The following is a 12,647-nucleotide window of genomic DNA, read 5'->3' as shown; positions in this document are numbered from 1 at the left end:
CAAGACAAATACCATATGATTTCACTTATATGTGGAATCTAATGCACAAAATAAACAAAATAGAAACAGACTTATAGATACAGAGAACAGACGGATAGCTGTCAGAACATAGGGGGATTGGATTGGGTGAAAAGTGAAGAGATTGCCCTAACCGGTTTTGCTCAGTGGATAGAGCGTCAGCCTGCGGACTCAAGGGTCCCAGGTTCGATTCTGGTCAAGGGCATGTACCTTCGTTGCGGGCACTTCCCCAGTAGGGAGTGTGCAGGAGGCAGCTGATCGATGTTTCTCTCTCATCGATGTTTCTAACTCTCTATCCCTCTCTCTTCCTCTCTGTAAAAAATCAATTTTATATATATATATATAAAAGTGAAGAGATTAAGCAGTACAAATTGGTAGTTGCAGAATAGCTACAGAGATGTGGATTGTAGCATGGAGGATGTGATCACTAATGTCAAGATAACAGGGTATGGCACCAGGTAGATGCTAGGGGCAGCAGGGAGGAATACTAGAGTGTATGGTTTAATGGCTACTTTGCTATACACCTGAAACTGGTGTGGAAGGGTATTGAATGTAAACTGTGGTTGGAAAAAAAACCCAGAATTCTTTTTATGTTATATTTATTTTTTTTCCAGCTTATACAAAGTGGATGTAGAAGCATAAACATAGTACATTTCTACCATCTTCCAGACAAATATAACCAATATGTACAATTATTGTATTAAAAGTACAAAAGGGATACAGACTCCATCAGTGTCTTTCTAAAAGATATACAGGTACAAGTAGTATCAAAAGTATGAGGAAACCACCAGTTAATTGTACATTCTGCACGTGACATCACAGAGCAAACTGAGATTAGCAGTCCTATGTACTATACTTACTTAATGCTTAGATAACATTTGTGCAGCTTGTGGTAGAGTTAGATTTCTGTCTTCCTATATATATACATATGAGGTTCATAGTCTATATAATATAACTGGCAAAGAATGCATATATTACATATAAAATTACAAATGCTTAATTAACAATGTAATATATAAGCAAGTAGACATATGCCATGAGACAGAAGAGAATTCTATATAATAAAAGCCTAATATGCTAAGTGTCCGGTCATCCAGTCGGCCATTCAACCAATCAAAGCGTAATATGCTAATGATATGCTAAGGCCACTCAACCTCTTGCTATGATGTGCACTGATCACCAGGGCGTAGACGCTCTGACCGGTAGGTTAGCTTGCTGTTGGGGTCTGGCCGATTGGGACTGAGCAAGACTGGCCAGACACGCCCTGGAGCCCTCCTGTGGTCCCTCCCTGGCTGGTCAACCTCCTGCGTCCTTCCCTGGCCCTGATCGTGCACTGGTGGGGTCCCTCAGCCTGGCCTGCACCTTCTTGCAATGTGGGTTAAGGGGACCCCCCCACCCCCCTCTAGCCCTGAGTGCATGAATTTCGTGCACTGGGCCTCCAGTTATTAAATAAAGCACTGGCATAGTTTGATATAGTAAAAACAAACTGCATTTCGGCTCTTTTTAAAATTTGAATCTATCCCTAACCGGTTTGGTTCAGTGGATAGAGCGTCAGCCTGGGGACTGAGAGGTCCCGGGTTCGATTCCGGTCAAGGGCATGTACCTGGGTTGCGGGCACATCCCCAGTGGGGGATGTGCAAGAGGCAGCTGATCGATGTTTCTCTCTTATCGATGATTCTCTTTCTCTATCCCTCTCCCTTCCTCTATGTAAAAAAAAAAAAAAAAAAAATCGATAAAATATATTTAAAAAAAAATTTGAATCTATTTACATTTCTCTACTGATCTACATCATCAGCTGAATTTAATGGGGAAAAAAATCCAAGACTAGCAGTTCCTCACATTTGAGTACTACTTGGATTGGCAGCCTTCACTTTTCTGGAGTCCGTGCAGAAACAACACAAAAATAGAGTGGAGGGGTCATTTTAGTCATTATAGGGTTAATAGCAGCTGTGAGCAGGTGGTTGCTACACTTAGGCCTTCTCTATCCACCCCATGTCCATTAAGCCACTTCCAGGTTAGTCTTTGGTGACTAACCCCCCTGGCGAAGGCTGGCATATCTCACCAGGTTTGGGATCTTTTGATCTTTGATCACGGTCAAGGATTGTTTATTCCCTAATGCTAATTCAGTAAAGGGAGCTGTCTTGAAAGAATGGCTGACAATAGCTCCAACATCCCAAGCTGCTTCCATTGCAATGCTATCCAGTTATAAACATTTCTCTTTTTTTTTTTTAAATATATTTTATTGATTTTTCACAGAGAGGAAGGGAGAGAGAGATAGAGAGAGTTAGAAACATCGATGAGAGAAACATCGATCAGCTGCCTCTTGCACATCCCCCACTGGGGATGTGCTGCGGTGACCCGCACCTTGGAGAGGGTCCGATGGGTAGAGGCGGAGTGGGATGAAAGACCAGGAGACAGGGTTGGGAGGACTGGCACAAGGCACCAGCACCAGCACCAGCACCAGCAACTTTATTCTTTACACACACTGCTTTATAGCTAAGGTGTGACTGGTCATGCTTCATAGATCACTGCTAGGGCTTGGCCCATTATAGGGAAGTAGCAGATTGTTACAGGCTGGGCAAGACTGGGCAAGCTTTGCCTAGATCCATCTATGTTTGACAGTTACTACGATACTTTTAGCTACAGAGGTCGTGCCTCGGTCAAGCCTTGTCTAGTTCCACTTTGCTGCAAACTCTAATTAAGCCTTAAGCCTTTCCTGAGCTTTGACCTTAAAACCTTCCAGGATCGACATAGGGTAGAGTCCAGGGCTTTGCCATGTCCTCTGGTCCCCAACAATGTGCCCGCAACCCAAGTACATGCCCTTGACCGGAATCGAACCCGGGACCTCTCAGTCCGCAGGCTGACGCTCTATCCACTGAGCCAAACCGGTTTCGGCATAAACATTTCTCTTGAAAAACAAAAAAATCCCTAAAACGAGATGAACAAAAATAAAAAATACATAACTTCAAAAAAAGGGGTGGGATTCAGAATTCTTTCTTTTAAAATTTTTTATTTATTGATTTTAGGAAGACTGAGAGAGACAGGCATCAGTTTTTTCCACTTATTTATGCATTGACCAGAGGCCTGGTGCATGAAATTTGTGCATGGGTAGGGTCCTTAGGCCTGGCCGGAGATCAGGGCTGATCTGTGAGGCGACCGGTGGGGTGATTGGGGGGCTCCCTCTGGCACCTGCCTTGGCTGGCCTGGTGCCTGTGGGCTGGGGGCAGCTCCTGCGTTGAGCGTCTGCCTCCTGGTAGTCAGTGCGCATCATAGCGACCGGTCGTTCCTCTAGTTGTTCCACCATAGGGTCGATTTGCATATTAGGCTTTTATTATATAGAACTAGAGGCCCAGTGCACAAAATTCGTGCTTGTGTGTGTGTGTGTGTGTGTGTGTGTGTGTGTGTCCCCCTCAGCCCAGCCTGCACCCTCTCCAATCTGGGACCCCGATGGGATCGGGCCTAAACGGGTAGTCGGATATCCCTCTCCCAATCCAGGACTGCTGGCTCCCAACCGCTAGCCTGCCTGCCTGCCTGATCACCCCCTAACTACTCTCCTGCCAGCCTGATTGACACCTAACTGCTCCCCTGCTGGCCTGATTGTCCCTAACTGCCCTCCCCTGCCAGCCTGGTTGCCCCTAACTGTCCTCCCCTGCAGGCCTGGTCACCCCTAACTGCCCTCCCCTGTAGGCCTGGTCACCCCTAACTGCCCTCCCCTGCCAGTCTGGTTGCCCCTAACTGTCCTCCCCTGCAGGCCTGGTCACCCCTAACTGCCCTCCCCTGCAGGCCTGGTCGCACCCAACTGCCCTCCCCTGCAGGCCTGTTCACCTCCAACTGCCCTCCCCTGCAGACCTGGTCCCCACCAACTCCCCTTCCCTGCAGCCTTTGTTCCTCCCAACTACCCTCCCCTGCAGGCCTGGTCCCCCCGCAACACCCCTCCCCTGCTGTCCTGATCACCCACAGCTGCCCTTCCCTGCTGGCCATCTTGTGTCCACATGGGGGCGGCCATCTTGTGAGTTGGAGTGATGGTCAGTTTGCACATTACCTCTTTATTAGATAGGATTAGTTGATTTTGTATATGCCCTGACCAGGGATCGAATCTGCAACCTTGGCATATTGGGATGGTGATCTAACCAACTGAGCTAACTGTCCAGAATTTTTAATGCAAAATAAATAATATAAAAATGTTTATACACTTTAATTTCAACAATATTCAAATGACAAAGGAAAGACTGTAAAGAAATGAAAGTTTTGTGACTAAGAATTGTTTCTCTAATATATATTGCTTTATACTTGATGTAAACATTAATAAATACATTTTAATTTGTAAAATAGAAAAGAACGAAAATATACACATGAAATTAAATAGATATTAACATTATTCATATCACTCCAGATTTTGTTATTTTTTAAAGGAATGAAATTACAGAAATAGCTAAAGTTCTCCCATGTGCCTCCCTAGAGGTAGCCACTATTCTGAAATTGGTATGTCATTCCAGTGCATTTACATTATGTATAAGTTCAAAAAAGTTAGTATTATTTTGTATACTTAAAAATCTCTATGGATGATATACAGGTTTTTTTCATTCAATTTTTCTTGATGTCTGTATTGATACATGTAGGGCTAGTTTACCCATTTTTAACTGCTGTTTGGAGTTTCATTATATGAGTAAGCCATAGTTTATCCATTCTACTTTGCCTCTATTGAAAAACAGTGCTGTAATGAAGATTCTTGTCTGCTGTTTCATGAGCCACATTTGTGAGTTTCTCTTCAGTGTACACCTAAAACTGGAATTGTAGAGTTGTAGCTGTGTGTTTTCAGCTTTACTAAGTATTATTGTCAACACTCTCTGAAGTAGCTGTACTAATTTATATGCTTACCAGCAAGGTTTTACAATTATTGTTTCCTCAGCATCCTTGTTGACCCTTGTCAGCTTTATTAGTTTTTCTAGTTTCCTAGATGTAAAGACATTTATCTCATTTTTCTTTTGTGTTTCTTTGATAGTGAGGTTAAGGGATATTGAGATAAGAGATATTGTCTGTAATTTTCTTTCTGTTTGATGTCTGTATCTGGCCTCATGGATTGAGTTGGGCAGTGTTCCTTTTTGTTTTTTTGGAAGTTTGTGAAGGTTGCCATGACATTTGGTCCTTTCTTTAATGAAAGTTCATTGGTTACTAATTTATTCTCTACTTGTTATTGGTCTAATTAGATTTTGTCTCAAGTAGATCCTGGGAAAGGATCTGGGGTGTTGATCTAAGGCGTCCCTTTAACCGTGCAGGTGTTGGGACATTCAAGTAGTTGCTAGTGAAGAGGCTACTCTGCACAAGCAGGACAAAGGGCAGGTCTAGGACCAAAAAGACTAGAAGCTTTAATTTCAGTTTTAAGCGTATGCAAAATAATTCAACTAACTGCCGGAGGAATTACACCACATGAAACGTAAGCAGTTGCAAATCACACAGCACTTTATTACTCACAAAAGTTCTGATGCTGCGGGTACAGGCTTGAGGGGATCCCAGTGGTGCTGTCCTCTGAGGTCCGGCAGCTGGGCTGGTCCGGTCCGGATGCAGGGGGCCGGCGTTCCTCACCCGAGAGTTCGGTAGGTACTAGCCGTTCTGTCATCTGGCAGAGAGAGGAGCGTGGAGCGGCGTTGCTTGCCGGACTGATAAAAGGACGACGTGCCTTTGTGGCTGTCTCAACAGGCCAGCACCGTTGGCTGGTCAGGACCCGTTTTTAAAGCCTGTTTTGTACCCGCAGCAGTTCAGGTGGCTATCAATGAGTTACATCAGTGCACGCATGTTAATCTCAAGCAGGGCGAGGGGCTACATGTGGTTATTTAGGGAGAATACATCACTCGCACAAATGGTTATCTTAGCAAGTCACTCTGAGTTAGTAACTGACGTTCAAATCCTTATCTATGGGGTACACACGCTTCAGGGCAGTGGGTTGGGGTATGTGTCCTTAATATCACACTTTAGGTTTTAAGAAAGTTAACTCAAACATTTTAAAACCTTTTTAACATTTTTAGACATTTTAAAGCATTTTTAAACGTTTCTATATATTACTACAACAGATTTCCTATTTCTTCTTGAGTTTCAGTAGCTTGTATTTTTTCTAGGAATTAATCCATTTCATTTAAGTTATTTAATTTGATGGCATATAACTTTTCATAATAGTTCTTTATATTCCCTTTATTTCTGTAAGGTTTGTGCTAATGTCCCTCTTATTCCTGATTTTAGTAGTCCTTTCTTTCTTGGTTATTCTAGCCGAAGGTTTGTCAATATTGTTGGTCTTTCAAAGAACCAACTTGTTTGTGTTAATTTTTTCTATAGGTGTGTTGGGGTATGCCTTCAGCACTGAGTCAGGCAATTTATAACTCTGCCTTTGATTTTGCTTCTTGTTTATGTAGTGTCAAGGTCAGCAAGAGGTGAGAGCTTAGGGTTTCCTGGGGTCTTACTGAGTATGTGCATACCTCTATGTGTCTGTGGCTTTTCAAAGCCTAATGGACATCACATTTTCTAGCTTCTCCTTTAAGATTTTTGGTTAATCTATTGTTTGCGCAGACTGTTATTTATCACTTCAGGCACTGTAAAGGTAAACACTTGTCTATCATTGTTTCTGGCCCTCTCCTCCCCCTAAGGCTTTTTGCTCTGGGTAAGCTCTGTGTTTGCCTATATGTGGGGTCTTCCGGGGAACTACCTGAGGGGTCAATTACAGTTCCTTGGGAAGGAGACTTAGAAAGAGCTCCAGCTTTATTCTGTTTTCTCTGGTGGCTGCTCTGAGAACACAAGCTTATTTTTCAAGATACTGTGTAGCTAAAGAGCATGTAGTAGGACTAGGGCAAGTTAAAACACTACAGAGCTCACTGGTCTTACCAAGATTCAGCCATTTTCCTTCAATAAGTGCTCCCAGGTAGCTACAAACCTTTGATTAATTTCCAGCGTTCTGAAAAAGGTGATGCTGAGATTTTTGGACAGCTTCTTTATTGCTTTTACGGAGATATGAGTTTTTGGAGGTCTTCACCATTTTTGCTAACATCATCCTCTTCATATTTTCCTGATGAGAACTTTTTCTTTGAAAGTTACTCTAAAAGCAAGATATTATTTTTTTGGAATGATAGCTAAACTAATGTTACCTGCTGGAGTGAAAGACCTTTTTCATTTATCAAATAAATCTCAATACAGAGTTTGTATGGCAAATCCTCTTTGTTCTATCTCTATCCCAGAGTCTAGTTCAGAGAAGACTTGTAGAATAATATAGTTCTCCATATGTAGAAGTAATGGACATGCAATAATATAAAGGCAATCATAATGTAGTGTTTTGTCTCTAGATTCTGTTATTCTCTAGCATGTATTTGAGATTCATCCATATTAGAGCATATATTGGTAGTTCATTCCTTTTTAATGCTGAGTACTATTTTATTATGGATATATGACACTTTGCTTATGTATTCATTAATTGGTGAACACAAGGATTGATTTTAGTTTGTTATTACGAATAATGCTGTTATGAACATCTGTGTACACATTTTTGTGTGTATATATGTTTTCATTTCTCTCTGGTATATATCTAAGAATGAAATTGTATTTTTGGTAAATATCTATTTAACCTTTTTTTTCTTTATTGATTAAGGTATTACATATGTGTCCTTATCTCTCCATTGTCCCCCCAACCCCCACAATTTTTTTAAAAAAATATTTATTTTTTACAGAGAGAAAGGGAGAGGGATAGAGAGTTAGAAACATCGATGAGCGAGAAACATCAATCAGCTGCCTCCTGCACACCCCCTACTGGGGATGTGCCCGCAACCAAGGTACATGCCCTTTGCCGGGGTCCTGCCCCAGCGGGTCCAGGGGTTCCCCAAAGGTGTGGACGGAGTCGGCGAAGAAGGAATGACACGGAGACAGCGTTCAGTTGATCAGCAGCCTAGCCAGGATCTCTAGCCCGGATCTCCAGCCAAGTTCTGGTCTGGATCTCCAGAGAGGTTCTGCTTCGGATCTCCAGAGAGGTTCTGTAGCCATGTTCCCTCGCTAGGTTCTCCAGCCAGGTTCTGTCTGAGATCTCCAGCCAGGTTCGGTCACCAGGTTCTAGTCAGGCTCTCCTGCCAATCTCCGCAGTCAGGTTCAGTCCAGGATCCCCTGCCATGCTCTCTCGCCAGGCTTTGCCTCCAGGCTCCGAGGCCAGTCCCTGTCCAGGATCCTCCGGCATGCTCTCTCCAGCGAAGTTCTTCTGTCTCTAGAGAAAACGTTCTGTGTAGGTTCTGTGCCTAGGCTCTGTCTCTCTTGGTCCTGTCTTCCAAGCCCTGTGTTCTGAGTTCTGAGTGTTTCTGTCTTGTTACAACTGTATTTATACCAGTTGATTCAATCCTATCAATCTCTATTACAAAGGTTAGGGCGTTTCTTATCTCCATTCCAGGGAGAAAAGATTATGTAGTTTAAGCATGATTGTTCGTAGTTAAAGGGATTAATTACCCGCCTGGCACTTAGTTGAGGGGTTTTATTCCCTCCCTAACTTCAGGGGAAAATCCCTACTTGGGGATTCAACCTTTCTCGGAGAGGTGACCTTGGTTAAAACACATAGTGCCAAGAAGGTGAGCAAACATATTAAGAACCGTATGCCATATATGCCAGGTCCCTTGAAACAGCAAGCATGGACCGGCTCCCAGCAGCCCTTGACCGGAATCGAACCTGGGACCCTTCAGTCCGTAGGCCAATGCTCTATCCACTGAGCCAAACCGGTTAGGGCATAACAAAAATGATAACATACTAGAGCCACTGTTATTTTCCACTTGATTTATTTGGGAGTGTCTTCCCTTTCAGTACATAAAGGGCATACTTATATTTTCATAACTACACTTTAGTCCATGTCCGGAAGTACCATAACATTTTTTGTTGTTGTTAATCCTCACCCGAGAATATTTTTTCCATTGATTTTTTTAAAAATAAATCTTCACTGTTGAGAGTATTACATATGTCCCTTTCCCCCAACTCATTGCCCCCCCCCCCCCCCCAAGCCTTCACCACCCATGTCTCTGTCCTTGGGCTATGCATATATGCATATGAGTTCATTGGTTGATCTCTTCCCCGCCCCCCCTACACACTCTCCTGCCTTCCCTCTGTGGTTTGACAGTCTGTTAGACGTTTCTATGTCTCTGGGTCTGTTTTTGTTCATCATTTTATGTTGGTCATTAGATTCCACATATGAGTGAGATCATGTAATACTTATCTTTCTCTGACTGGTTGATTTCGCTTAGCATAATGCTCTCTAGGTCCATTCATGCTGTTGCAAATGGTAAGAGTTCTTTTTTTTTTTACAACTGCAAGAGAGAGTGAAAGGGAGGGAGGGAGGGAGGGAGGGAGGAGAGAGAAAGAGAAAAAGGGGGTGGGGGGAGAGAGAGAGAGAGAAAGAAAGAGAAAGAGAGAAATACTGATGTGAGAGAGACACTTTGATTGCTTCCTTCATGCTCCCTGACTGGGGCCGGGCATTGAACCTGCAACTCTTTGTTGCTTGGGCTGACGCTGTAACCACTGAGATACACCAGCCAGGGCTTCATTTAACTTTTTAATAAACTGCCCAATTGTTTTCCTGAAGCATTTTGTATTCCCTCCAAGAATGTATGAGGGTTCCAATTTCTACTCATCCGCAGCACCAGTTATTGTCTAATTTTTTTTATTGTCTAATTTTTTGATGATAGTCATCTTAGTGGATGTGTATCTGTTTTCATGTATTGTAACTGAAATCTGAATTCTGCCTGCAGCAATGAAAGCCAAACTTGTGAGACAGGTCCTGGCATCTTGAGAAGATGGGGGACTCTCCCCAGTCCTCAAAAACCCATCTTAAGATCTTGTTGCAGGCAGAGGTTTTTAAAAGGAGGGAGAAGGAAAGCAGAACAGAGATCAGGGGGAGGGGCTGTAGATATGCAGGCAGTGTCCTTGCTGGTCCTAATATGGATTTTTAACTCAGCATCCTTGAGTTGGCCATCTGGTTTTTTTTTGTCATTGAATTCCTGTGTCTGGGCAGTTGGCATTAACCAGAGCCTTGAAGGTCAGGCTGCTCCTTAGGTTCACACAGGAACTGAAACTGCTGGATTGTGAAGTATACTAAAAAAATCCTTTTAACATGTAAGCTCTAGTTTTGAGAAAAATCAGGGGTTAGAGTAACAAGCTGGGTTTAACATTTGCTAAGATTAATATGAGTAGCTTTCTATAAGTATAGTTTATTCATTTCCTGTTACAGTTTCCTAACAACTAATGATATTGACCATTTTATTATGTTCTTATTAGCCATTTATATTTCTTCTTTGATGAAATATCTATTCAAATTTTGTGCCCATTTTTAAATTGGGTTATTTGTCTTACAACTGAGTTGTAAGAGTGCTTTATATATTCTTAATACAAGTTCCTTATCAGGTATATTATTTGGAAATATTTTCTCCCAATCTGTAGCTTGTATTTTCATGTTATTAATGGTGTCTTCTGAAGGAGAAAAATTTTTTAATTTTGATGAAGTCCAATTTATTAATTTTTTTCTTTTATACATGGGGTCACAAAGAATTTCTTCTATTCTTCTAAGATTTCTTTTATACTTTTATTGCTTACATTTAGGTGTATGATCCATTTTGAGTTAATTTTTGTGTATGGTAAGAATTATGAGTCTAAGGTCTTTCCGTGCATACTTAATTTAATTGTTCCACTATTATTTGTGAGAAGACTACTCTTCCTTCATTGAATTGCCTTGGCACCTTTGTAAAAAATCAGTTGACAAGAATATACTAGCTTATTTTTGGACCTTTTATTCTGTTCCACTGATCTGTATAGGTATCCTTGTGCCAGCGCCACACTGCATTAATTTTGGTAGCTTTGTAGTAAGTTTGAGATGTGAAACACATGTCCTCCTACTTTGTTCTTTTTCAAATTTTTTTTGCCATGTAGCGTTTTTTTTTTATTTCCATTTGAATTTTAGGATTAGCTTATAAATTTCTGTAAAAGGCTTGCTGTGAGTTTGGTAGGTATTGCATTGAATTTATAGATCAATTTGGAATTGCCATCAAAACATTGAGTATTCTGATCCTTTACTTTGGAGTGTACTATCTCACCATTTATTTAGGTTTGTCTGTAATTTCTCAGCATATTTTGTAGTCTTCAGTATATAGATCTTATTTCTTTAAAAATTTTTTAAATTTATTTCAGAGAGGAAGGGAGAGGGAGAGTTAGAAACATCAACGATGAGAGAGAATCATTGATCAACTGCCTCCTGCACGCCCCTTCCGGGGATCGAGCCCAAAACCTTGGCATGTGCCGTGACCAGAAAGCAAACTGTGACCTCCTGGTTCATAGGTCGACGCTCAACCACTGAGCCCTACCCACGGGGGAGGGTGCAGGGTGTTTAGATCTTGTTTCTTAAATTTATTCCTAAATATCTTGTTCTTTTTGGTGCTATTGTGAATGAAATTATTTAATTTTCAGGTTGTTACTATATTATAGAGATATAATTGATTTTGTATATTGATTTTTTCTGTCATCTTGCCTAACTCCTTGATGAGTTCTAGTAGGTTTTTTAATGTAGATTCCTTAGGATTTTAACCAATTTTTATACTTTTTTGGGTGTATAGGACCTGTTCAATTTGCTCTATACCAGAGTCCTACCCCTTTACTAGTATTTATTTTAAAGAATGTATTAATCTTTGCTATTAATTACTCTTCTATTTATAATTGTTCATGGGTTGCTTTTTTTAATCTGTGTGAATTGCTTTCCTTAGAAAGCAGTGAAATTAAAGATCTGAAATTGTTTTCTGTAATTATATAAACATGATAATTTGGTCCTTTCTATTTTTAGGTTCCTCTCAACAAAATTGACTATGAATATAGTGAACTGATATTATACCAGAATCAAGTGATGCGAGAAGCAGATCTATTTCAGGAATCTTTAGAACATATAGAAACATATGAGAAACAAATATGTGATAAACTTTCAGTGGAAGAAATTAAAGGTTAGTTGACCTGCCTTTTCTTTTTAATTAAAGAAAAGAACTAAAACTATACTTTATTCTGTCTTAACACTTAAATAAGACGTATGTTTTAGGTAATATTCTATACACTTATTATTATGATGTAGTTGTTATATTCACTTTAGGTGACTGAGGAACAGAGAGTTAAGTGACTTGCCCGAAGTCACACAGCTAGGTAAGCTGGGTATAGTGCTGTATATGAGGCCAAGAAGTTTGACTTCAGATTTCATTTTCTTAAGCAGAACATTATACTACCTTTATATTTTACCCCTCCATATTTGTATGTCTATATCTTTATCTGTATCTATTCATGTATAGTAAAATATAATGAGAATAATAATTGATACTGGGATTATCAGGAAGTCAAGTATCATTATGGGCTAATTAGGAAGGCAGGGTCCTGATAGTTTGTTAAAAACGTTCCTCAAAGGGTTAGCCACATTTTTTCTTAACAAAGCTTTGTTCATCAATTACTTATTTCATTAATACTGTATTAAATAGAATGTCCAACTAAAATCATTAGTTTAAAATTAAAGTTCGTATAGTTGTAGGACTTTTAAAACTTAATAAAAGCTAACATTTATTTACTTTTCCTGTGTTTTAGGGCATGGTAATTGCTTAAACTGC

The 12,647-nt window shown here is 40.7% G+C and overlaps 1 protein-coding gene across 18 annotated transcripts in view; it reads left to right on the top strand.

Moving 5' to 3' along the window:
- The window catches only part of NAA16 (N-alpha-acetyltransferase 16, NatA auxiliary subunit), a 94,049-nt gene that overhangs the window by 18,195 nt on the left and 63,207 nt on the right, over positions 1-12,647 (top strand). For all 18 annotated transcript variants that reach the window (XR_009451345.1, XM_059684753.1, XM_059684758.1 and 15 more), the window contains one exon: positions 11,849-12,002. Coding sequence is in view for 17 of the 18 variants with exons in the window: in XM_059684753.1 (XP_059540736.1) it covers positions 11,849-12,002 (154 nt within the window). In the remaining variant the exon portion in view is untranslated. The remainder of the gene's footprint in view (positions 1-11,848; positions 12,003-12,647) is intronic.

This window comes from Myotis daubentonii, chromosome 2 (assembly GCF_963259705.1).
Source record: "Myotis daubentonii chromosome 2, mMyoDau2.1, whole genome shotgun sequence".
NCBI lineage: Eukaryota > Metazoa > Chordata > Mammalia > Chiroptera > Vespertilionidae > Myotis > Myotis daubentonii.
This window is presented reverse-complemented; position numbering and strand designations above follow the sequence as displayed.